At 27.6% G+C, this 27,915-nt stretch overlaps 1 protein-coding gene across 2 annotated transcripts; it reads right to left on the reverse strand.

The window, feature by feature from the left end:
* Positions 1–27,771, reverse strand: LOC135922888 (uncharacterized). 2 transcript variants are annotated; one of them, XM_065457397.1, is made up of 17 exons: positions 27,535–27,771; positions 18,526–19,928; positions 18,264–18,412; positions 16,901–16,986; positions 15,741–15,869; positions 14,753–14,901; positions 14,001–14,118; positions 12,877–13,188; positions 12,000–12,299; positions 11,677–11,805; positions 8,303–8,491; positions 7,401–7,580; positions 6,190–6,451; positions 5,973–6,062; positions 5,649–5,879; positions 2,046–2,342; positions 1–391 (listed from the first exon to the last, which is right to left on the reverse strand). In XM_065457397.1, exons 1-17 carry the CDS (start codon positions 27,622–27,624, stop codon positions 237–239), a joined length of 4,269 nt encoding a protein of 1,422 aa, XP_065313469.1. In that variant the 5' UTR covers positions 27,625–27,771; the 3' UTR covers positions 1–236. The 2 variants fall into 2 exon arrangements, with proteins under 2 accessions (XP_065313469.1, XP_065313470.1); XM_065457398.1 differs by lacking the exon at positions 5,649–5,879.
* Positions 27,772–27,915: the final 144 nt, after the last annotated feature.

Raw genomic sequence — 27,915 nt, forward strand, 5'->3', positions numbered from 1 at the left:
TTGTAACAATAAATGTAGGGGTAAGAGTAACATCATTGTTCAAAATAAATGTATATAATTTAAAGCACGTTTGTGGTTAATGTATAAAAACATATTTATTTGGCCATATTTGTGGAAGAGGGGCAGAGTGAATCTATTTAGCTTAGAGACCATAAATTATGTATTTTACAAAAAATTACAAGTTAAAATCCAGAATTTATAAACTTAAATAACACATAATTTTATGTTATTTAGCTTCATAAAATCGTGCAAAATCTGGATTGGATTTGACTCCTCAAGTGATTACGGCGATCAGTTATCATCTTGACAAAGGAAAAGCGTCTGTGTTCATTAAGAGGAGTAATACTACCTTCTTTGTTAGTTGGCAACGGCAAGGCGTCTAGTGAACCGGCTGAATAAATTAAATTTTTAGATGAATCATTAGACATTATTATTATTAATATATATATATATATGTAATTAAATAGATAATAAGTCAATTTTCAAAGATATAAATCATTACCCACAGTATTTTACCTGGTAAAATATCATTTCAATCTTATAAAGTGTCATAAAAAAGAGATATTTAGGATTTGGTGTTGTTAAACGGCTCCTTTTGAGCCGATTTTTAAAAACGGCTAACTCAGTATTTTATCCAAAATAATATTACGCAAGCCTGAAGATTTTATTTGTAGAGGGAACAAAGGTTTGGATATCTATTAGCGAAATCTTGAGGCTTGGGCAATATTTTTCTGGCGAAAATATTGAGTTAGCCGTTTTTAAAAATCAGCTCAAAACGAGCCGTTTAACAACACAATTTAGGATTATGATATAGTAAGATCGATAAAAAGAAAGGTTTGTGGGGGGGGGGGTAACTTGAGAAAGATTTTGATTAAACTTACTCACCAAATACGGTGGATAGATGTGTTTGGCCTCAGGGGAAGGTAGGCAAGACCGGAATCTGCACCTCCATTGCCCCACCCCTCATATGAAATAAATGCACATTTTTTTGAAATTTGTTCTGTTCTTGTATAAATACGTATATGAATACTTATTTTTATGATTTAAAATTATTTTTGTTATAGACGATGTTAAATTTCAAATATTAAGAACAAAAAATAATTTTATCGGCCGAGTTTAAAATCAACCTACTATTTTAATATCTTAAAATGAATCACCAAAAAAAAATAAAAAAACAATTCAGAAAATAAATAAAATAAATTAATTTTTAATTATATTCGTTGTAAAATATATATTAGACCTTGTCGCATTATTCGTTAACTTTAAATGCGTTTGATTTATTGTAAAATAGACCGTTTTATGTGACATTTTTCCCAAATAAAATTATATTTCATACCCTAATCCCGTCTGTTTTATGCGTTGATCATGATTAATTCGTCCTAAAATTTTATTGTTTCACATATTTTTGGCAGACAAACTGTTTAAAATTTATATTAGATCATTTTTAGGTTGCCCCACCATACTCCCCCCTTTATTTTTTGAGCCTACGCCAATGGTGATAACTAGTGTTGCTAAACGACTCAATTTGAGCCGATTTTTAAAAACGGCTAACTCAATATTTTGGCCAGAAAAATATTGTCTAAGCCTCGAGATTTCGTTAATAGATGTTTTCAAACCTTAGTGCCACTTACGAGCAAAATCTTAAGCTTGCATAATATTTTTCTTAAAAAAATATTGAGTTAGCCGTAAAAATCGCCTCAAAATGTAACGTTTAACAGCACTCAAGCATTAATGACAAAAGGAAAGGTAAAGGAAGAAAGAAAAAATAAGCCTATTCTAATTGCATTTTACCTTGTAAAATATCGTTCTCAACATGAAATGTATCATTTCAAATTTGAAAAGTATACTCGTGTATCATTTCTAATATGCAAAATGAGTTTAATAAAATAATACTTTACAGATTTGAAATGAAAGTTTATAGGGTAAAAAAAAGAGGCTATATAATCTATTATATTTCGTAATATATATACAACTTTTATATGCTTATGTATTATATATGAAATTTAAAAATTATTTATAGAGAAAGAAAGAAGAGAAAAAAAAACTTATTCCGGTTTGATGGTGTTTAGCAAACAAGGACTTATTTCTAGAAACTTTCAATTCTCTCTTATTCTTTTCCTCCACAATTTCTTTGTTATTTATGTTATTGTAATCGGGCTTGTCATCCTTATCTTTGAGATCCTTCTCTTCCTCTTCCTCTTTCTCCTTCTTCTCGTTATCTGTATCGGGATTACTAGGAATATCATCTTCTTTGAGATTGTTCTGGCCATCTTTTATTTGCGAAGAATTTTTTCTTTCTATAATCATCGGGGTCGGTAAAATTTTCACTTGCATAATTTTTGCTGGTAACAAATAAATAAATAAGCAGATCAATTTGTAAGATATAGAAAAACTCTAAATAAAAGATTAATTTTTTTTTTTTATAAAAGTCTCTAACATCATCTAAATCGATTCCAAGACAGTTCTGCATATATACACCTTCCTTTAATATAAAAAATAAAATGGTATCTATAATATTTTCATGAGATCTGGAAATCTATGGGATTCTTAAAATCTAAATTTTAAATAATTTTCTATGGGCGAATTTTAAATTTGAAAAAACAAAACAAATATTGATTTGAATTATACTATTCATTTACTCCCCCCCCCCCTCCCCGGACTAGTGTTGTTAAAAAGCACTATTCGGGCCTATAAGGTTATAATCAAAATGATATTATGTAAAGCTAGTGTTGTTAAACGGCTCGTGTTGAGCCGATTTTTAAAAACGGCTAACTCAATATTTTATACAGAAAAATATTACGCAAGCCTAAAGATTTTGTTCATAGAAGGAACAAAGGTCTAGACATATATTGTCGAAATCTTGAGGCGTAGGCAATATTTTTCTGGCTAAAATATTGAGTTAGCCGTCTTTAAAAATCGGTTCAAAATGAGTGGTTTAACAACACTATAGAGCCCTGGAAATTTTGCTCATAAATGGTAAAAAAAAGGTTTGGACATCTATTTGACAAATCTCGAGGTTTGCACAATATTATTTTGGGAAGAATCTTATCCAGGCCATTTCGGGCCAAATTGAGCTTTTTAACAAATGGGACCACTCATTATAGATTATTATTTTGAAAAATGTTTTTATTATAAAATAGCAAATATATAAACGAACAAAAATTTAATATAAAAATTATTATATTTAAGAAGATATCAAAAAATATATAAGGATTTGAAATGTGTAAACTCTATTTCAAAAGTATTGACCTATTTTAATAAAATTATATATATCTACCTTTGCCTTTATAATTGCAGTGATTCTTTGTGGAATTGAATAAATAAGATTTTGGCACATATTGTGGGATATTTATTTGCAAAACTCTGATTTATTCTTCAATATATCCTCTTTTATTTTATATACTGTCTTTTAAGCTTTAATTTAATTGAAATTTTGAGAATGGTAACAGATGGATATTGTGATCTTTGCAAAAGTTATTGTAGGCGATAGGCGCTATATTCTTGCTGTAATATTTGCATTCATGTCACATTAGCCGAATTGAGAATCAGTATCGTTGAGTGTATCTTGATATTTAGTTTGTTATAAATCAAATACATCCTAGGTCTTTTGCATTTATGCAACCTCATATCATTATACTATACGGAAACTTCGAATCTTAATGAATATATAGGAAGCTTTTTGCTTTGGGGTCTTTTAACCATATTTCTTACAAATCAAATATTTGTAGTTCGTGATTGCATCTTTATTCAATTAACTTAAAACCCTAATTTAATCTTTTATTCTTGTTTTATGTTGTTAAAATGAGTTTCTTCTCAGGTTATATTAATTGGTATTATAATTTTTTTTTCTCTTCTGGAATAAAAATATAAAAATATAGTTTTCGTTGATAAGTTGATATGGAAACGTCTCCCAATTGCAAAATTTTCATCTAATCATTATTTTTGAAGTATCGACATGCCGATTTTTAAGAACAATTATTATAGAATCCTTTCATCTTCTTCTCTTTTGAATTAGATATCTTTAGATACTCGAAATACCCTGGCAAAAATAGCCCGCCATTTTTATATTTATCCGAGTATGAATATTTGAGATCTTAACTCTACCTATTAAAATAAGAATATTAAATAAAGAGCACTAGAAGCACTTGAACCGTCATTTGAAGGGGTTTTTCATTTTATTGCTGTTAATAACTTTCGATTTTTCCAAAAATATATCTCAAGTTTCGTGACCTTCATTTATTTTCAAACTATTTGGATTTTCACAAAATTCCGGTTCGCCCAGAATAATATTAAAAATTTGATTAATGGATTTTTCCTATGATCACTTTGACGATTTAAAGGCATACTCCTGGGCCAGAAATTTACTCAATGTATAGAGTAATGAACCAATATCTGCATTTTAGATTATTGCGATGACTAAATTATATTCAACCAGAAGTATGAGTTGGTTTATCATAGTTTTTATAGGATCTTTGATTATCTACTAACTAATTATGTAAACAAATATCTCTAGAAAATAAATTTTCTCAATTGCTGATTAAAAATATTAACCTAAGAATATTAATAATAAAATAAAAGGTTATAAAATCAGAAAACAACGTAGTAACGGTCTTTTTAGCAAAAATCGAACTATTAATACGTGCTTGTGTTTTTAAACGGCCTAATTTAGAAAATGGCTGACCCAATATTTTTGCCCAAAAAATATTATGGAAGGCCTGGAGACTTTGCTGATGGCAGAAAGGTTGATATCAATTAAGAAAATCTCACGAGGTTAGCGTGCTATTATTTTGGCTAAAATCTTGATTTAAAATTGGGTAAAATGAGCCGTTTAACAACACTACTACAAATATAGGAAACCTGTGTTTGAAAATAAGTTTATTACATTGTCCAAAATATATGCAAAATCTAACAGAATTTTTATTTTCTAATTATATTGCAATTCATATAATATTTTTTAAAAAAATCATAAAATTAAGTGAGAATAATTGCAGATATTTTATGAGTATAGACAACCGACAATTGACGGTTTTGCTGTTTTAGATATGACAAAGTTTTGGTGCTTCTAGTGTTTATAAATTGATTAAATTAAATATAATTTTTTTAAAAAATAATAAAACGGACGATATTTAATTTAAAAAAATTGAATAGATGAATTAACAATGAGAAAACATTTTGGCGATAGCGTAAGTGGGCGGATATTTATGCATAAGGTGCGATTTTTAAAACACATATATTATTCCTATAATTTTTTAAAAAAAGTGAAATTATAAATTAAATTTCTACATATATTGATATCATATATATTTATATTTAAAGTTATTAATAAATTTTTGAATTTGAAAATTAATTGATATAAGCTAAAAAATGAAAGGTAGCTGAATATCAATGAGATGGGTTGTATATTAATTAAAATTATTATATAGATTTTTCCTAAATATTAAAAAAAAACACAAATGTTCATTGCAAAAATAATTATTCCTCTATATATGCTGGAATTTATTTACGGTTCAAATCATATTTTTGAAATTTAAATATTGCCCTCAGTAAATAATTTATAATTGCCAAACTGCGAATCCCTATGCGATCTAATATTCCGCTGATTTAAGAGTATCAAAAAATGTTACAAAAATTTCTATAGGAAAAAAAACCAAAATTATGTATGGCTTCATGATTTGCGTCTTCTTGTTTATTTTGGGTGTCAATTTTATCTGTATTGTCAAGTGTTTTACCCTCCTTAGCATGAATAAAATCTTTATTATTTTGATTATCATTTAGAATTATGTTATCGTTGATTGGATTATTATCATCCGCCATTATATCGAGATTTGCTTCACTTAAATCAGGGATTTCCTTAGCATCTTTTTCTATTTTCATTACCTCTTTATAATATTTAAAATATCGTTTATAAAAACGATAAAATTTTATTAGTGGTAAAAACTGAATCGCAAAATGATAAATATATATATATATACCTCTCACAATTTGGTAAGTGTTGGAAGATCTAGGATCACTCATTTGCGCCAGATGGAATACCCACGTGGAAAAGTCTTTGTTGTTTATATCTTTGCAAAAGTTAACCAAATAGAAGTATAATGCAAATAAATCAAGCAAAGCTAGCTTAGTTTAAGCATTTAAATGATTTAATTTTTTTCAGTTTATGGTATAAATTTATTTAATTAAAGACTAAACTATATGTTATGTTTGATATTTGATCGATGATGCTTGAGTTCTCTTCTTCGTTAAGTGTTGCAGATGCTTCCTTTTGGACAGAATTTTCGTAATAAACTTGGAAAAAGTTTTTAAAAGTAGATTCCTCATAAGGATCTTTGGAATTTAAGTTGATTGTTGAATCAATATCTGCCTGAGCCTCCGGAGAGTTTAATTCTGAGGTGGTATCGCTGCTTAAGATAAGTTGGCTTTGCAGTTGATTGGGATGACATTTGAAATAAGTCTTTAATAAATATTAGCATACTTAATTTTTAACTTTTTTTTGATTGAGTTATCATAAATTGATCTAACTTTAAACTAAAAGAAGAACTTATGAGTATGAATAATAAATCCAAATAGATTGATTATCAACCCAAAAATATATTTTATAATAATATACATCAGATACCTATAGGCTCGGCCCTAAGCAGGCTCGGCTCAGTCCGGAAACACGGGCTGGGACCAATTTTTTAAATTTAAATACCGAACTGAATTTTAAATTGTCATTATTATCTATAAAAATTCTAAATAAATGAAATATATTTAAAAATTGTGTATCATAGAAAAATATATCACGTTCATTCACTTATCATATTTCCTATTTCCATTTTTTCGATCCTAAGAAAATATTTATAGTAAAATAGTATTCAAATCAATTATTCAACTAATCATTATTTTAGGTAATATCCAATCAAATTAAAAACAATAAAGATACACCCAATATTCAAAATAAAATATACTAACAGGAAAAATTTCTTTTAGATAAGTATAATTTTATCGCACTATTTATCTGTCCCAAATTCGGGCAATTACTTATTCTGCCAGGGAGAGAGAGCAAAATGACTGATACATATTTAAAAGACTATATTAAATTAGAGGAACAGGAAATAATGGAATTACCATCGACCATACTAATTGAAAGTGTAAGTGATATGCTCTAAGGCCGTAAAAATTTTACGTCTTGACCATCTCACATCCGGGCCGTGCAAATTTTATCTTTGCAAGTCTCTGATATACATTCTAACATGATGAACATTATATACATAAAAATAATATTTTCCTGGATTTATGACATGATTGCAATATTTACAATTTTCCCTTTTATTTATTTTCTTCGTGACTTCTAGGCATTTATTTTACTTTTTTTTTTGATTATTATGTTATTAATTATTATCAAAGAATTTATTTATCACTTGATAAAAGCATCCGGGGTAAAGTTGCAGAAATTTCTCTATCCACGTCAACAACTTAGCCATCTCCCGACACATGGCTTTTACCAATCTCAAGTTTCTGGTGTTATCTGATATCTTGATATTGGGATGTATTACATCTATGGATATTACATTATCTTCTAATTTGATAATTTCCATGATCTTTATAAAATCATATTTAAAGGATTATAAATATTAACATTATAAAAAAAATATTTTTTCATTATTTACTTCAAATAATTTTTGAACCGTTAACTAAGTTTAGAAATGGAATATTTCCTAAAGTTAGATATTTAATTATTTTATAAGACTACATCTATTTGGTATGAGTCGTATAATAAAGGGTATATTAATCAACAAATTGAATAAGTAGAAATTGCCATTTGAATTGGCAAGTGTTAATAATAATATATAGCTATTTATCCTTGTTAGTCAGTACAATGAATTCCGGTGCGTAATCAGATGGGGGGAGGAGGAGAAAATTCCTCATTTTTAAATTTTCTTATTCTCATAAATATCATTTTAAGCTAATAAAAACTTCCCCTCTACATAAACCCCCCCCCCTCCTCTCCCGAATTTGAAAGAAATATTAGTAAAAGTTAATAACTTTTTGAAATAATTACTATAATTCAAAATTTTCAGAAAAAAAATCTTTTTATTATAACTTAAATTTTTTTACCTGGCTACTCAATATAAATCAATAGCAATATAATACGATTATATGGAAAATATTGTTTAAACTAATATCAGGCATTGAAAAAAGTCTGTAAGTTATTATAGTAATAAAGAAACCCATAAAAAAACTAGTACATACCAGCCCCATATTACACATCGGGGTAGACCTATACTATATATAATATACTTTTCTAAAAAATAATAGTTACTTTATTCTTTTGAATCACGAATGTATTTCCGTTAACGAAGATTGATTTTGTAAAGGATTTTTCCATGAATTTCATAATCAAGTAATTCTTCATATAAAGAAGTAAATATTGGTTTTCTGGCATCCAAAATCGGTATTCCCATGAAAGGGATAATCTATTTGATTCCGCCATTTTGTCGATGCTATTAACCTTGTTTTTTAAATAAAAAATGTTTAAATGTAATGGAATACATAATGTATTTCATAAAAAATTTTTATGTTAATAGATTATATCCTTTTTCAACCTATTTCCCAAACAGCCCGTTGATAGCTTCGACTAAACCACCTAAAAAGTTAAGAGAAAAAAAAACAAATAAACGAAAACAATTCCAACAAACATTTAAAACAAAATCCAAATAGGGTGTCCTAGTTCAAACGCTGTTTTACTATTTGTTCTTTTAAACAAAATTTAAAATATACTTATATATTTAATGATATCATCGGTCTCCCATAAAAATAAAATAACAATAGAGTATACATGAGATCGCGAATATGACACGTGGGTATAAAAATCCGGATATAAAGATATAATGGCAGAAAATAAAAACGCCTAATGTTGTATGAACCAAAGATGAGTCGTGATTTAGTCATTATTCACAATTAGTGTGGGTAATCAATGATTCTATTCAAAAAAATTTATATGCAAGGCTGGGATTTTATTCATCATATATTAATAAAAAGGTTTGGCATCTATTAGAAAAATCTCGAGGCTTGCCTAACATTATTTTGACTAAAATCTTGATTTAAAACTCGCTAAATCGAGCCGTTTAACAACACAAAGAGCAATTACTTCAAAGAAATCTTGGGGAAATCTTATAATATATGTGTCCAGAGAGCCCTATCTAATATTGAAGAAAGAAATTAGAAATGTGAACAAAATTATGACGTCATATCTGGGTAAAACTTAGATTTGCAGCAAAAAATGTTGCCAATGAGATCCAGATGGCGTGCAATTTAAAAAAAACTGGTAATATAGCATATAGAGAAAAAATGGTGAACATCTAGAAAATAGTAAAAAAATAATGTAGAAGTCTTTCAAAGAAAAAATATCGCATTTTAAAGATAAAAAAAAGAAGATAATAAGAGGTGTAAGAGGAGAAGCAAAAGCAGTAATATATGTAAGCATTATAAACAATCTGGTAAATATGACGTAAAAATAGTGTTGTAAACGAACGCGTTCAAAATGAACGCGTTCGTGAACGAAGTTCATTTTTTTGAAAAAAGGTGATGAACGGCGTTCCTTTTTTTTGACGAACTTTGAGCGTGAACGCGTTCCTTTTCTTTGATGAACGCGTTCAATTTTACGTTCGTTCAATTTTAAAAACACTTTTTATTTTTATTTATTTGAAAAATTAATATCGCATTTTTTAACAAAAAAGTCTTATATTTTTATTTATTTGAAAAATTAATATTTAATCCAATTTTTTAACAAAAAAGTCTTATATTTTTTAATCAGCTGTTTTTACTTTTTCCTTTTTCATATTGCAATTAACGTACCATAGTGCTGCTGCTAGAGAAGATAAGATTAAAGTTTATTAATTTGAATATTTTATATTTTAATTTAATAGATTAGCATTTGCATGGATATAAATATTTCATCATCAGATTCTGAAAATCAAAATTCAATATTAGATGAATTAGAATTACCATGGCCCAAATAATATCAAAAATATTTCACTGTTTTAAAATCAATTCCGCGATATCCTTTTTTTTTGACGAGGAAGAAGAGGGCAGATTGGAGGATGATAACATAGCTCAATTTTTTGAAACAATGGATAAAGCATTAAATGTTTTTAATAAATTCCCCCTTTTAAAAGAATTGTTTATCAAGTATAACACCGCAATCCCTTCATCTGCCCTTGTTGAGCGAGTTTTTAGTATAGCTAACGCTGTATTAACTGACAAGCGTTCATGCCTATCAGATGAAAATTTTGAAAAGCAATTATTATTAAAAATTAATAAGAAAATTTTTTTATAAATTTATTTTTTTATCGCTCTATTATATTATATTGTATTTATAATTATATTATCAAAATAAAACTATTATTTTTTATCATGGCTAATATATTGTGTTAAAAAATATAAGGCATTTATTTATATTAAATTTAATTTTAAAAAAAATTTATCATAAAATTTTGAACGTATGAACGCGTTCATGAACTTGAACGCGTTCCTTTTTTTGAATTTGAACGTGGACGTGTTCGATTTTTGTCAATGAACGTTGAACGCGAACGCGTTCGATTTTTTTAAAAATGTTTACAGCACTACGTAAAAATCAATATTAGAAATAGGTGAATAAGGAGGCTAACAACAATGTGTACAATATAACACCGACAAAAATGGGACAAAAGATGAATATAGGAATATACTCATAAATAAAACCTAAAAATAGTGGAAAGATGGAAAATATATAATAATGAATTTAATAAAGGAATAATAAGTAATAACAATAGAAACTAAAGGATAACTTAAAATTTTAAACAATAATCATTATCATTGGAAGATTCTGAAATGAATGCTCTTAAAAATATAATTTATGAGTCTTGATGACATTGCCATATGTGTTTTTAAATCGGGGCAGGAAGTTATTATTTAAGCGAACGGCAGAAAAGCTTTTACAAAAATATAAAGAAGAAACTGATGCTTATGACACAAAATCATTTAAAAATATTTGTGGAGCATTTAAAATTGACGACAATTGTTTTGTTTTTATGCTTGGTAAATCATCTAACTTAAAGAATTGCATGGTGCTTACTTTTATCTATGATACGGTGGAATTCATGGAAAATAAAGTTTTGATTCTTTATATTATGTATGAGAAACAAACTAAATCCATATACTTGCCAGTCGAAAAAATTAAAGTTTTGCATATAGATTTCCGAGAACATAGGATTGCTTTCTTTATTATTACTATAATAGGTTCTTACAAAAAAATCTTGGAGTTAATATGCATCATTGATTGTAAGTAAAAACAAAATGGCCGAAAATGAAAGAGTAAAGACGATGATAACGCAGAGATAAACTTAAAATAAAATTAAGACCAATGGATGATTGTAAAAACTTGGAATCCACATTAATTAAAATAAGCATGAATGTGGACTGGATGAAATAGTTAAGTCTGCCCTCCAGTTATATGTGGCAAAAACATGCCAGGATATTAGGGAGCTTGAAGATGGTTCCCTCAAAAATGGGACCACACACTAAAATAAAAAGACACGTAACGATAGGATCAGATTATTATGTTGTAAATTCGAGAATATATACATTGAGTCAAATGGAATGAGGGAACGGATGATTGTGCAATTTTGACTAATATATTACTATATGAGATAAAACCTCAGCGAGTTGGCGTTTAATGTTTAAGTACTCATTGTATAACTCCGCGTTTGTGGCATTAACTTGTTTCGAACTGAGTTCGATCGTTATTAGTCCTAATTGTGTGGCAAGAGTTTTACATGATGCTATCTTTAAACATTAAAATAGACATAAAATTTAAATATTGTAAATTAAATAGGTTACTTAAAAGTATAACTTCGCCCTCTTATCTTTATCAATCTTCGTATAATATGTGTTTAACCAAATTTAAAATGATTATATGTGTATATTAAAAATGGATGAATATGTGTTTACCGAAATAATATTATTAATAAAATTAAAACCTCCTTTTCATTCATAATATTTGTATCATTCTCCGTGTTCGATACATCATAAACGGGAGCGTTACTATCATTGTTAGATATTCCTGATAGTCCTGAATAAGTAGACCCCATGTTTTCATCCATATCATGAGAAGTCAATTGTACTATGGAATCTGGGTTGTTAAGTGTTTTCGATAGGACATTCTCCCAATGATTAAGTCCAGACACATAGTCATGAAATTTGAGGGAGTCCAATATCACAGTATCTATTTGGGATGGTCGAGGAAAGTCTTTGAAATATCTAAAGGAATCTATCAAGCCCTTAAAATAATTATTTATCTTTAAATATAAAATATTTTGCCGAAAAATAAGATTTTGTCAATTATTATTAATTTTATGCGCAATTTTTGGAGGAATTTCTTTTAGAAATAGTTTTTGGTAGGTTTGGAGAAGTAGAGTTTATGCCAACCGAAGATTTGGAAACCTTTTAAATTTATCGCTTAATAGAATATAAGCACTTTCGATCATTCCATGTATATATGGAAATATATTTAAAAGAAATTAAGTGTGGCCCATAATAGTGAATATTTTTTGTAAAATATTTAAAGATTGAAAAGTTTGGTATTTTATTTTTAACTGTCATTTCAAACTTGTAATAACATGCTAAAGTTTAAAGCGCACAGAAAAATTTTTATTTTTAAAATTATTACGCATATTTGAAATTTTACACTTTCAAGTTTAGAAGAGCATACCTTAATATTATATATCTAATTCCAAAAAAAATTGAATCCAATTTGCGGAAATAGAGAACGTTAACAAAAGAATTAAAAAAATATATATATAATAACTTGAAATATTATATATTTAAAAATAATCTTTGGTGAAGGTGGCACAAAACCTTTTTTATCAGTGAGTGTAAGCCCTTTTCCAAGTCAAGATCATTGGAATACATGCATTGTATCTTCCATTTGCTTCTGCATTCTTTCCAGTTGGCCAAGGGTACGTCACGCTTTTTAAGTTCCATAATTAGGCATAGAAGTAAGAGATCGTTAACATTGACCACATTTATCCCGTCATTATATTGGTCCCCTTTGTCTGTTAAGAAGGTGGGCCTTATATTGGGCACATAATCGTCTACATATTGGTCTTGTATTACGAAGTTTAAGCTTTTGATTATGTTTAATAGCTTTCTGCCTAACATATCTTCGTCCTTAATTTTGCAATTAATATAAACTATTGAAAAAGAGGGAAAATTTAACGCTTGTATAGCATATGTTGAGTAGGGGAAGGGGTAAAGTGTAAACACGTCAACTAAAACTCCCCTTGATAATTGGAAAATAGTGATAAAACTCGGAGATGGGGAGGGTGGTTGAAAAGAGCTTGATTTCTGAGTCTATAGAATAAAGAAATACCAGACCCTTAGGAGATATTTTGGCAAAGGTGCTGATAAACGTGCTTAAACATTAATTTTTACCTTAATATTTAAATTAAGATTATTTTATTTAAAGAAAATATAGTGCCAAAAATTTTTGGTAATATCGTTTATAATCTCTCCAAATTATCCTTATTTTTTACAATCATTTCCAATTTATATATTAAAATGGTTTTATTGTTAATTTTAAAATTAATAATAGTTTAAGTTTAATCATTTATTTATTTTTTTTCAAGACAATGAAAGTGAGATATTTATGAATTGAGAAAATATTTTAAAAACATTCTTTTAAAAATAATAAATTTATAGATTTTATGTTATAATATTGTTGTAAACATCGATTTAGCCTATTATAAAATGGATATATAAAGAATCTATCTAAAATAATATTTCTTAAGCTACAAGATTTGGTTAAAAGAGTGAAAAAAACCCTTTTGTCATCTATACGTGAAATCTCGAGGTTCAACAATATATATATTTTTTAAGTTAAAATCTTGATTGATGTTTTCCAACAACGCTAATTTCATGAGTTTTAGGGGAAACGTGGTAAAGTTTAACTACTGTATTATACATTCTAATTATTTTTTTACCAATATCCCTGGTTCATATTTTTGGTCAATCTCTAGTTTGATAAGGGTAGGCAATCGTGTGAGCATATACGCTAATTTCATATATCTATTTTGGCACATTAAAGACTTCGTCAATTTTCTTTTAAATATATAGTATTAATATATAATATATATATCTTATTCAGCAGAATCGCTAGCTTTTTCAATCTAAAAAAGGGGCTTATTTTTTATAAAATATTTCAAAAATTACCAAAAAAATTAGAGGTTATTTTATCTAATGATCACTAAAAAGGCAATTTTACTTGAAATTATCAAAAAAAAGGAAATTCATATTTAAACATATATTTTTCGGGGGGGGGGGGTGAATGGCTCCATTAGGAGGGTTTGAAGCGCTCCTCCATAAAATCGTTAATGTTTACAGAATCATTGATAAACTTATTAATTATTATACAAAATAATGTTTTCGTGTATATATTTTATTTTATTCGATATTCCCCTCAGATGCTTAGCAGATCTCTCATAGGCAAGATGTGTAATTAGTTTTAATATCCGAAGCATATTATAATAGAAACAATCAGAATCTACTTTAAAAAAAATCCTTAGCCCTAAGTTCGAACTTCGAGATTGTGATTAGTATAAAGCTTGCTAGAACTGTGACTATATGGGGGCTAATTATTTAGATATCTTAAAGATCTTCTATTTTACCCCAAGGAAGAAACTGAGGAATTAAGATGAAAAAAAGATATAATAAAATAAATGAATCCAGAATAAACCTTAGGAAGTCTATTTCTTGATTGATGGAAATCTCCAAATTGGTAAACATCTTTTCCGTTCTCTCATACAGACTTTGAATGTCAGACGATCTATGCTTATTTTCTTCATCTTGTAGTATATCAAGAATCAGGAAAGTTGAGCCTGGATTCTAATGATTGTTTAAACGTGTAAATATAAAAGGTCTTAAAATTAGACTCAAAGAATTAATAAGTAAAATATTTAGGCATTTTGGCATGTATATGTCCAAAAAATGCTATTTTTCAACGAGTTTTCAAAACCATTTTAAAAAAACTTTTAATTTACTTAAAAAAAACCTTATTTTTCATGAAATAGAAACTCAATAAAATATTTGAAAATTTCTGACACAAAAATCAAGGGAAATAAAGCCAAAATAATAACGCATTTTATACATGGTTTTATCTTGAACCCTGATATTAATAAATATCATTATCAGATGAAGAAAATAACATTGCTAGAAAACTCCTTAGACATACTCGGCATGTAATTAAAATGATGATAAATGTATAATGATATGCAATTCACTTCCTTCTAGTTCAAGACAAATATAATTAACCCGACTCTGAGGATGACTTTGAATTCTTTTGCATAAAAGATAAAAAAAAATAATCAAAATATATACTTTGCTATAATAAATTCTATTGACGGTATCGAAAGGATTAAAATCACCTTCTTGTATATTGAGAAGGAATAAAATTTTTGCAATTTAAACTTTAGATATTAGCCACAATTGCCCTTTCTGTACTAATTACTATGGTCCATAGAAAAAGATTTTTTAAGATTGAAATATATTTTGTAACCTACAAAGAACAAGATTGGACATTCGATTATTTTAATCACACGTTCTAAACAATCACTAATTTTTTAACCCCCCCCCCCCACCAAAGTGCCGTTACTAATCAAGTTGTATTGTTACTTTTCAGCACTGATATAAATATATATATATGCATTATTAAAGGTGTGGATTACTCTGGTTTGAACCGATTGCATAAAAGATAGGAGCGAGGAGGTTGAAGCGTTATCCTGCTCTTCGGGTTCACTCAATATCACGTATATGGAATTATTGAAGGATAAATATTCAAGTTGTAAGCTGTTTATCTAGATACATAAAATATCCAAGGATAAATAAGTCTTATAAAAATATATATATAATGAATATTTATCTAATTAAAGGATCTTAATAAAGGGAAAAATTGATCCTTAAAGCTATTTAAACCTTGAATTCGAAATATCAGACTAAAAAAGGAACAGAAATTTTGTTTAGTTGATATAAAATATAATTCACTATCATAAATTCGGAATACGTAAGGATTAGGAATATCCTAATTTTAAAATTTTAACTAGGGTGATGGAAAAACCCGATATTACTGGAAAAGTTTACTTCAGCAACCATATGAATTTCAAGCAAAATTTTCACGAACTTTTGAACTATAATATATATATTTTTTTGTGCATTAAAATAAAATATACTAGAGTTCTTCAGCGAAATTGCCTGAATATTATAGGGTAGTTACTAGACACACATGCTGGAATACCTTCCATTATAAAATCAGATTTTTCTATTGTATTTTCTAAAAAGTAGGAGGTTAAGTAATACGGTACGTTTTACATTACTCGTTTACTTTATATTTTATTATTATATATTTTAATCATTTTATATTTTATTATAATTTATTTAAGTTAAATGAATACATTCTTTGGGAAAATCTTAAACAATTTCCAAACATTAATAAGTTGATTTGTCAAAGTAGGAGCAAAATCAGTATAGAAATGCCAATTCCAATTTTCCACTTCAATTAGTTTTTTTCTAGTGATATTAAACGGCTCGATTTGAGCCGATTTAAAAAAAAGGGCTAACTTGATACATAAGCCAGAAAAATATTGCCTATGCCTTGAGATTTCTCTAACAGATATCTAAAACTTTGTGCGAATCTATGAGTAAAATCTTCAGACTTCCGTAATATTTTTCTGAATGAAATATTGAGTAAACCGCTTTTAAAAATTGGTTAAAATCGAGCCGTATAACAACAATATATTTCTAAAAAACTTATTGCTATTTATACATCAATAGGCAATTTATTTAGCTAAACTTAGCGGATATTTTTTTAAATAATTTATAAATATTATACCGGATTTAGATCAATGAGCCATATTTCGATGATGATTTGATTTTCAGAAAACCAAATATCCGTATTATTTTCCTGATGTATTACATCTGATTTTTAAGTTGATTTATATTTAACAAAAGAAAGGATATAAATCAGCTCGAAATAAAAGGTATAAAAGGCCATTTACTACAGCTGGCATTAGCATCTACATTAAATGGAAGAAATAAAAATGTATTTTGTTTTTTAGTGATAACCACATATTTATATAGTTAATTAATAGTGCTCATAAATTGAGCGCCTACGTTTTGCCACACTTTTTAAATTGAAAGTTTAAATTGAGGTTGCCTATTATATTTAGCATCGATTCAAAATTAAATTTTAACTAAGTTATAAAAAAGAATTTATGTAAAATCGTCTGCCTATTTATTCCATTAATATTCAATTTTAAAAGATAAGTTATTTTATTTTATTACATTTATATAATATTAAATTTACATGTAATTAAACAACTATAAAGAGATTTAGTAACTTCGCGCACCCCCCCCCCCCCTCACCCCTTCTCTTATTATTCTTATCTGGGTAACAAGGTTTTGTCTTGTTTCTTGCGGGAAAAAAGCTAGTTCTTTAAGAAAATGGCTGCTAATCAACGTGCAAAATGAACGAATGAATAAAAGAGTCTTGGAAAGTGCAAACCAGCAAGCAGTAATTTGGTCAATTTGCACTAGACCATTTAACTTATTATTTGCCCTTGCAATTTAAGGATTCGGATAAATTAAATAAAAAAATTTTTCCCATAGTACGAGGTATAGTCACTTAGTACACAATAAATATATAATAATTGTTTAGAATAAATTTAATTTTAAAAAAGTGGTGTGACCAATTTTCGACTCCCCCAAGTTATGTACAGATAAAATATTTCAAGCTGATAAAATTTCTATTTCCTCGAGTTATATATATATATTTTTAAATCAAACTTGATTTATACGATTGCCAGGGTGTGGATTTTTTATTTGTTTTTAATTAGTATTGTTAAACAGCTCGATTTGAGCCGATTTTTAAAATGGCTAACTCAACGTTTTATTCAGAAAAATATTATGCAAAACCCTAAAGATTTTACTCATAGGTGAGTTTGAACATCCATTAGCGAAATTTCGAGCTTAGGCAATATTTTTCTTGCTAAAATATTGAGTTAGCCGTTTTTATAAATCGGCTCAAATCTAGCCGTGTAACAATACTACTTGCAATGCAGTAATCAGTTAATGCGATGGAATATATTGGGTCGGATTAGAGTTTTAAGATAGTGAGATAAAAAAAAGAGGTACATTTTGCCTCCCGAAAAATATGAATTGACACAGAATTAAAATTTTAAAATAAAGATTAAGACCAGGAAGTAGGTCTGGCCACCACAGAACGATTTTCAAGTCTTTACGAGTGGCTAACGATTCTAAATGACCCAAAGTTTCCAAAATTCGTAAAATATCGCAATTGTATTTCGTTTTGAAATGAGGGTCCTCGATTATAAATATTTTGATTCTGTAAAAAAAAATAAATAGAAAAAGGAGTTAAATAATTGCCCTTATACAAATTATAATAAATGTAACCATCAAAATGAAGTATTAATATTATATGTGTAAAAGAGAAATTACCTATTGAAGATATTCATTCGTCTAAAATATTTTTGAGTATCCCGCAAAGATTGTCCCATATGGAACATGCGTGTGCTATAAGTGGTAAAATCGACATCATCATTTGAAGTGCTAAAATAGTCATCATAATAATGGAAGACGTATATATCGTCATTTAAGCCGAGAGACTTCTGATTCAGTTCCTTTCCGGGTTCAAATGAATAGGTATAATCGAGGCCTTTATCTGACCATCGAAAAAATTTAAGATATTTTAAAAAACAAACCGCTATAATAGGGCATATTACTATTTCAAAATCTTTCATTGATTCGATATCGCTTTCTTTCCACAAGGCAGACTTTTTTATCAAACCCGTATTTTCCATGTTTAAGTACTGTAAATTATTGTATCTGTATACGATAATGAACCTTAAGGAGTCAGCTGTGACAAGTTTGCAATAGGATACATCTAGGCTATTTAATCGGAGAAACTTTTTAACGAAGAGTATTATACAGTTGTCGTCCACCTTTGCACACCAAGCTACCTCCAAGGCTCGGATAGAAGTACAATTTTGGGCCAATCTTTGAAAGCCTTCGATAGTAAAGTTCGGAGAATGATTGAGAACCAATTTGACAAGTCCTTTGTTATTATGGGATATGGCGTAAAGCGTTTCATCGGTCAACAATAGGCACTCGTTCAAATTAAGATTTTTGAGGTATGGGAAACATTCCGCCACGTAAGCCACACCAGTGTCATTTAACCACCATTTTTTGACCTCTTTGACTAATGAGAAATTTTGCCACACACTAAACATGGAAGCTCGAGTGCTAGTAAGCGATTGCAAACGCTGATTATTTACATAGAATTCTGGATCTTTGAGAGAAAATCTATTCTGATTAGCATCTATATTAAGAGTCAAGGAATATAAATTCGAATTACAATGTTTGACTATAAGATTAGCTATATTATCACTATCCTCCATCTTTTCTTTGCTTAGTCTTTTGTGCAAAAGGTTCAGAGTATTATTTTTAAAGTTTTCATGGCCTAGTTCTTTAGATATTTTTGGTGACGCTCCCCCCGGGTCACTGCCCGACCGTAATCTGGTTACCATATTGTTTGTTATCCCATAGGCTCGATAATCGGGAAACTTGAAATAAAATTGTTTAAGTTTGTGGCATTGGTCCAAGCTTTTTATGATGGTTCGACTAATCAAAGGACATGTATCTAATGATAGCTTGGTGAGTTTTTTGCATTTTTTTAACAGGCCCGATAAATCCTCTTCGCTTATATAGAGATGCTTTAGTTCCAGACTAATCATATCGAGATTAAAATACGGCATGATATCTCGGAAACGATGTGAATTTATACTGTAAGTGGTGTTAAAGTTGTATTTATCTGTCCTTTTCTGGTGTTTCATCATTTCGACCTGAAATTTAATTTTAAGATGATTGTCAATTAATCCGAATAAATAATTAGCATAATATTATTTATGTATTAATGGCATTGTGTTTTTTTCCGGCAATGCATTATTTTTGCAATTAATCTGATTACAGGAAATGTATTACATTTTTTGAATACCTGCTCTTGGAAATTGCGACATTTACGTCCATAGATTTTTTTTATATAAATTATAAATGACTCAAAGGTTAAAGGCAAAATTTTTACAATTCATAAGATAGGTATTCTAAACATGCTGTAATACATTTCCCGCAAAATCCGATTTTTAAATTTAATAAAATAACACATTGCAGGGGAAAAAAAACACATATTGCCGATTATAATTCAATTTATTTATAAAATGAAATGATATTTTTTAAAATTCTTTGATATATTAGAAATAATTAAATATATTTATGGCATGGCACTAATAATTTTATATCAGGATCTTTTATTTCTTATAAATCAACTTTCTAAATTTATACGCAACAAATTTATTAAAATTATATACGGTGAATTCCATATCAATTCAACAAAAAAAAGTCAATTTTCAACCCGACCCCTTTTAATTTTTCTTAAATTTTGTATGCTGGTAGTATATACTATAACTAAGAAAAAAATGAAATTTTACCTTCCAACACTGTTTACCCGGTAAGATATGGCTGTTTAAAGCGCGGAAAAATGGTACATTTTTGACAAAATGCACCTCATTTATTTTCAAATATCTCGAGTCATAATTAAGTTAGAAAAATAATTTAAATTTATTTTGTAGCTTAATAAAAGTTCTTTAAAATGACATAAAAAAAATTTGATGGACATTTTATTAATATCGAAAAACCGATGTGTAAAACCAAAAATGGGCATAGAAAAAAAAAGGTATTTTTTTTTTCAAAATTTTTTTTCTGTAGATAGATATCACACTTTATATATGTAAAAAATCCTAGACTGGGATGGACATGGGTTTAGGAGTTATCCTTCTTATTATGGCTAAAATTGAACAAATTTAACATTAATATCATCATATTTTAATTTAATGAATAATTATGAAATAATGTAATTTAAAAATTATGTTTAAATGATAGGCCCATACTTTTTTTTTCTTTATCAAAATTTTTGAGAAGTGGCTAGAATAATGAGCTCTATTTAACACTTTAGTTAAATTTTGTCTAGAAGTTACTTGGCAAAATAATTCTAAACATATTTATAACTTTATTTGCCTCAAATTGCAATACATATAATACAATCAAAAATTTATAATTAAAATATATCATATATTATAATCATCCAACGAATATTAATAAATTATGACTTTTGTTTTCGTCTAGGGGAATAAAAGCTTGGAACTGTATTCCAGAAATTGCTCTCAAAAATCTGCTTTCAAGATGACTTTCTATGTTCATATATTCATTATTGCTCACGAATATATAATTTACCCCTTTGATATTATTTTTCTTGCATAGTTAAATAAATCTATTGTTGTCAATATATAATGTTCATATGGACGTTGCAAGCTTGCTCGAGCTACTAACCGTTTAGTAATGGCCCCCAAAATGTCGCATAGTTTTTACTTTATGCGGTGTTAAAAAATGTCACTCAGCCTTTATCCCAAAATCGTTTTCATGATTGTAGAGATTAATGAAATCTTTTATTTTTATATTGGTTACTATTCCATCAGAAAAATAATAAATTTTAGCCACTCTATTAAATCCTTCCTTCATGAATACGATCAATTTTTAAAATAAATAAAATGCACATGCGTTGTGCTTTAAACAATCTGATATAACCACTAAATTTACATGTTTATGTTGTTCTCACATAATATATTATAAGGGTTGATAGTGGTTTGATTATTGGTCTAATTTAATCCTTGTGCATGGTTCTACACTACAAATGCATAATTTTCTGAAAAGTCTGCAATAACTAAGAATTCGCCAACATTTAAATTGAATTTAAAAAGTTTCGAATTAATGATTATCGTGAAGCTACAAACAAATGAGGAATCAAATTGTTAATTATTCAATTAAATAATCTACAAATTCGTCAGCGGATTTTGTCAGTGTTTCGAGGGTAGTTCGATCAACTGCTATCCATTGTTTGAATGTTTTATAATCTATAGAATTCTCGTCAAATGCCTTTCTTTTAATTTTGAATATATGGGGGAAAATTTATTGTTGAATTTTAATTTTGGTAGATTATTTTATGCTAAATAAAATATTAAAATTATTTTCTTAAGTAATTTTAATTTCGAGATAAAATTTAACTTCGAGATAATATTTAACTAAAGTTTTACACAGCTCATTATCCCAGCCACCTCTCAAATTTTTTTTATTAAGATAAAAAGTAAGGGCCTATCATTTAGACATAATTTTTAAATTAACATTATTTCATAACTATTCATTAAATTATAATATGATGATATTAATGTTAAATTTGTTCAATTTTAGCAATATAAAGAATGATAACTCCTAAACCCATGTTCATCCCAGTCTAGGATTTTGTATAAATATAAAGCAGTGTGATATCTATCTATAGAAAAAAAATTTTGAAAAAAATACCTTTTTTTTCTATGGCCATTTCCGGTTTTACATATCCGGTTTGCAATATTAATAAAATGTCCATCATATTTATTTTTATATCATTTTAAAGAACCTTTATTAAGCTACAAAATAAAATTTAAATTATTTTTCTAACTTAATTATTACAGAGATATTTGAAAATAAACGAGTTGCATTTTGTCAAAAATGTACTATTTTTCCACGCTTTAAACGGCCATATCTTAGTGGATAAACAGTTTTGGAAAAATTTAAGAAAAATTGAAGGGGATCGGGTTGAAACCTTGGTTGAATTGATATGGACCATATATATATAACAACAATTTGCTATTTTAATATGCGTTATTCTCTTACAACATATTTTCACGGCTCCCGTTCTAAATAGCTATAAAGCCAAAATCGTTAAAAATTGTAAATCTCGCTTCTCTTAGAAAACTTTTAAAATACATTTGAAATTAATACTAATAGGTGCTAGGGAAGTAAACATTTGTATTTAAATTAAGTTTTTTAAAAAATTACTAAAAATGAAGGAAATATTATCATCGCTCCCAATTTTATATAAGCGAAATTCCCAATTTATAGCGATTTATAACCTATCCCATTTTCACTTCTTAGTTTTTTTTATTGTTTCATTGACGCTAATGAGCAGGTCAAAAGATAAAGTGCGTTGATTAATTTGTTTATCAATATGAATTTAGCATAAAATCAATTTTCGTGGGAAATCCAAACAGGGCTAGACAAGAAGGTCAAGTCCTTTTAAATTTTTTTCTTCTCGTTTTGATTTTTTTGATGATATTTTTAGATAAATAATAGATTCAAAAAACATCTGGATGTCAAATAAAAGGTTCAGCATTCTTCATGTCGAGATAAAAATTTTACTCTAGAACTTTACGACAACCTATAAAATGGAAAAATTCGACGGCCTCTATCTCTAATAGTTTAAGAAGCTTAGCAGCATAAATATGTGAGAGATTGACAAATTTTTCAATTCACCCCAAACCCGGGGTAAGGGGACAGTATATCCGGGGTAAAACACTTCAGGTAAACTCGAAACCCCGAAACACTTTTAATATGCTAGAATACATAGAAATATTAAAATATTTATAAGAAATACCTAAAATTTCGATGTAAAAAAGGTTTTAAAAAGTATTTCTCGATTGGATATTTCCCAGTTCTTTTTAAATTATACATATATAATAGAAAATATACAATACCCTTTAATACATGGCTCAGGTTAAAAAGTTATTGCCATTATTTTTGTGGCCCCCTTCCTCCGTTGCATCCCCATCTACCCTTATTTGTTATAATAAATGGATGTAATATAAAACCGACCTAAATTAAGTAAAACGTAGGCCTGTTATTTTATAGGTTATACACTTAAGTTTAAATAATTAATAATAAAATTTATTAAAAATAAAATTTTTGACTTCAAACACTTTAAAGGATGGATCCACTTATGTTAAATATATTGTTAATCTATAAAAAAAATTTATTTGGAAAATCATTGATTATATTTATTTTTAGCAAAAAAAAATATTATTAAGTTTTTTTTTATAATACTTATATATCTTTATTTATATTATAAAATAACATAAACTATATAAAATATTTAACAAAAATATAACCTCATTCTATAAAAACGGAGGTGAAGTGAGACTACAAGTTCCCAAAAAACATGAATAATTGTATTTTAAAATAGTAATTTGTATATTATGTTTTAAAAAATAATATTCTTTAGGTTCTGATATAAGGGTTCTTATTTTGCCGCCTATATCTTTAAAAATTTTTAAAGTTCCACTTGACATATGTCCAAGGGAAGACATAACGATTGGTAAAAAAAATATAATTTGTTAATATGGAATATTTAATTGTTTTTATTTCTCTGCTATATCAATAGTGTTAGAATTTAAATTTTTTTGGAAATGAAGATAGGCATGTGAAGTCCCAAATTAAGGATTTTCCTAAAAACCAAGGCACAGAAGGTAAGCCATCTGGTCTTACGCCCTGATCTAATGATAAATTAGCAGGCTTCAGGATGTTTGGGATTCAGGCCCTGGTAAGAGAATGGCTAATAGCTGAATTAATTTCCGCATGTCAGACCATGTCTCCCTTTAAAGTTAACTAATATTTTACATTTGATGCATGTATGTGGTTGAACTATGTTACACCCCATTCGATGGCCTATAACAACCCTTAATTGTTTATCTGATAAGAGGTTACCTAGTAGGTTACGACTTTGTAATGCTTCCAACCAAGTTGGTATAAAACAAGTGATTATTTATAAAAGGGAACTTAATAAATATTACTTAATTTATGCATTTGAAAACAATATAAATATTGTGAATTTTAATAAAGATATATAAAAAATTTATATATTTAATTGTTTTTTGTTGACTTCGATACATAGTTTTACTATATACAAAAATTACTTTTCGTTTTCATATAATTATTATTATTTTCTAATTTTATTCAATAAATTAGTGAGCGAATCCCTACATGGTGGAGGTTAGGGACATCGATTCCCTTACCTCTCGCATGACATTTTTTTTTTAAAAAAGGCAAATATTAGTTAAATTAGAGTTTTTTTAAAAAATAAAAATCCAATTAATTTAATGGAATTTGGACTAAATGTTGAGAAAATATAGCTTATGTATATGTAATAATATATATATATATCATTTTTTAGATTTAAAATTTTAAATTACTAAATGAAAAGTTTTATCCTTGAAACTACTGTAATCATAATTTCATAATTATATTATAATAAAATAAGTGTTTTATATAAAAAAATAAATAATTGTAACATTTATTAATGTCTTTCTAACCTAAGTGGTTATTAAATTTAATAACGAATATACTAATTAGCATAAGTAAGTAATAAATTATGTTTACTAATTTTCCTTCTTCCCTATTATAGTCATGTCATGATATTAAAAAGAATTGCTTAAATTTTCCTATTTCATTGCTTATTTATAGCCCATTCCTATTTTTTTTTCACCATTATAATATTATATGAACCTTGAACTGAATTATAATTTTATTTTAGCCTGAATACAGCCCGTATTTGCATATATGTGACAAAATTTATTCCCCCAATTTATAATTTCAGATCTGGCAAACATGGCTGGAATATGTTATCAGAAAATAAGCCCGTTTTTTTTTTCGAATTTACAAAATTGAAATCATTTTTTTAAATTTTTTTTTTAAAAAAAAATCTAATTAATTATGCATGAAAAATTTAGAAATTTACTCTTGTTTATTTTATATATTTATATTTTTTTGAAATTGATCTTAATTCTTGAATAAATTATTATGAATCATATGGGGTAAAAATGTCACGGACCCCGGACTAAAATACCGCAAAAATATCCACGGATTTGTAATATCCCCCTTTGGCAAACAATTCTCAGGATTATCCTGAAAATGATTTATACATGTGTAATCCCAAGCAAATGAAAGGGCTAGAAGACATTTACGCCTTCGCATTGGAAAGGTGGTATAATTTTTTATGATGTAAAAAGTATCTAGCAGTTAATGAACTTTGAAGGTAGTTAGATGTCGCATCCTAAACATAACTAATGGGCAATACGTAGTGTTTATCACTAGTCTAGAAAAGTTTTACATAAAGCAGGAATCGCTGATAATTCATTCATAGCCGGATTTTAGATTAAATTAAATTTATTACTTTTTATGTGAAATTGATCATTAGAAGTGAACTTGTTATTAAAGAGACTGTCAAACGTCCGTTCTCATGACGTTTTTTTAATAGGATGAGGCCCACCCCACAAATGTTATCCTGGGACGGAACACCTCCTAAGGGCGCTATATTTTAGACGGGTGCCTCCAAGCGTCCCTTCTGTTCCGAGCGGAAATTTGACCAGTTATTCTTGTTAGCATATAATAATATCTATTAAAAATTGGAAGATAAAAAAAATTGCTTTAACCACTTTTGTGTGTAAAGTCATTTTTTTAAAGAAAGGGTTCAGCTTTAAACATTTTTTTAAAAGACCCTTTAAAATCACCCAAAGCTATAAATCAGAATTTATTATGTCGATATATGAAATCTACATCAACATTAATTTTATTTATATTTTTTGATATAATATTTTTGACACTAAAATAATTTCTCACATTTTTTGACTCTCTTGGCAAAAGCTGTCAAAATTTTTCTTGAAAAAAAATAACAGGTAATGTCAGGAAATTAGAAGTTAATTTAATATAATCTGTCAAAAAATATTAAATTTACATCTAAGCTAATTTAGATATAGCATATATCTAAATTAGAATGATTACGCCATAGCGTAATATAAATTAGAGTCCAAATGACCCCGCCATAGCGTATCTATAGAGGCCAAATGACCCCGTCTAATCTTTCGAGCGATTTTTTATCGCCAGTTATTTTGAAGGGTCAATAAAAAAAAATTAAGTCAAGCTTGACGTGGTTTAAAAAAATATTAATTACGGGGCGAAAAAAATTGTGTCGTAACATTCATCAAGTCAAAATCGGAAAGCTTGGATCAAAACCTCCAATAAAGAAATATATATGTTAGCGTCAATGTGTTTTTCCGGCAATGCGTTATTTTTCCAACTTTCAATTATTTGGATGAAGGCACTTTTTTTAAGAAATTTAGGAATCGGATTTTACCGGAAATACATTCCATCACGTTTGCAATACCTATCTTTATGAATTATAGGTAATTTTGCCGTTAACCTTTGATTCAATTATAATTTATATAAAAAATCTATGGACGAATTTAAATTTTATTAAGTTCAAAAGTTTATGGCAAAATTGTCTGAAATTCATAGGGTAGGTATTCCACAAACATGGTAGAGTACATTTCCGATAAAATGAAATTTTTTAAATTCGAAAAAAACGTGCTCAAAAAATGATTTTAAGTTGAAAAAATAGCACATTGTCGGAAAAAACACATATACATATTTTTTTTAAAAAACACATATACATATTTTTTTTAAAAAACACATATACATATTTTTTTTAAAAAACAAACAAATTTCCATAATTTTTATATATTTATAATTTACCTGAATATATTCAAATTTATGGGAAGAGTTAAATGATAATTCAATGCCACTTTCCAAAACCGTTGGGGCAGTTGGCTTTGGCTCTGCCATTCCTTCCCTTCTCTACTTTTCCACTCTTATAAATTATGGAAGAATTATTTCGAATTTGGAGATCATTTCAAAAATTACAAAGAATCTAAGAAGAAATTCCTTTTTTTTAAATATTATTTTAATAATGTAATTAAATAGTAATTTATATATTTGTCTTCAAAAAAAAAATTAAAATAATAATTATCAAAAAAACTAAATAAATTATAATTTATAATATATTTTCGTTTTTTCATTTTATTTTTCAATCCTTTTTCCTAATATTTTTTTTTTTAGATATATATATTTATAAAT

The sequence above is a fragment of the Gordionus sp. m RMFG-2023 genome, chromosome 1 (assembly GCF_954871325.1).
Source record: "Gordionus sp. m RMFG-2023 chromosome 1, tfGorSpeb1-WG-v2, whole genome shotgun sequence".
In the NCBI taxonomy this organism is placed as follows: Eukaryota; Metazoa; Nematomorpha; class Gordioida; order Chordodea; family Parachordodidae; genus Gordionus; species Gordionus sp. m RMFG-2023.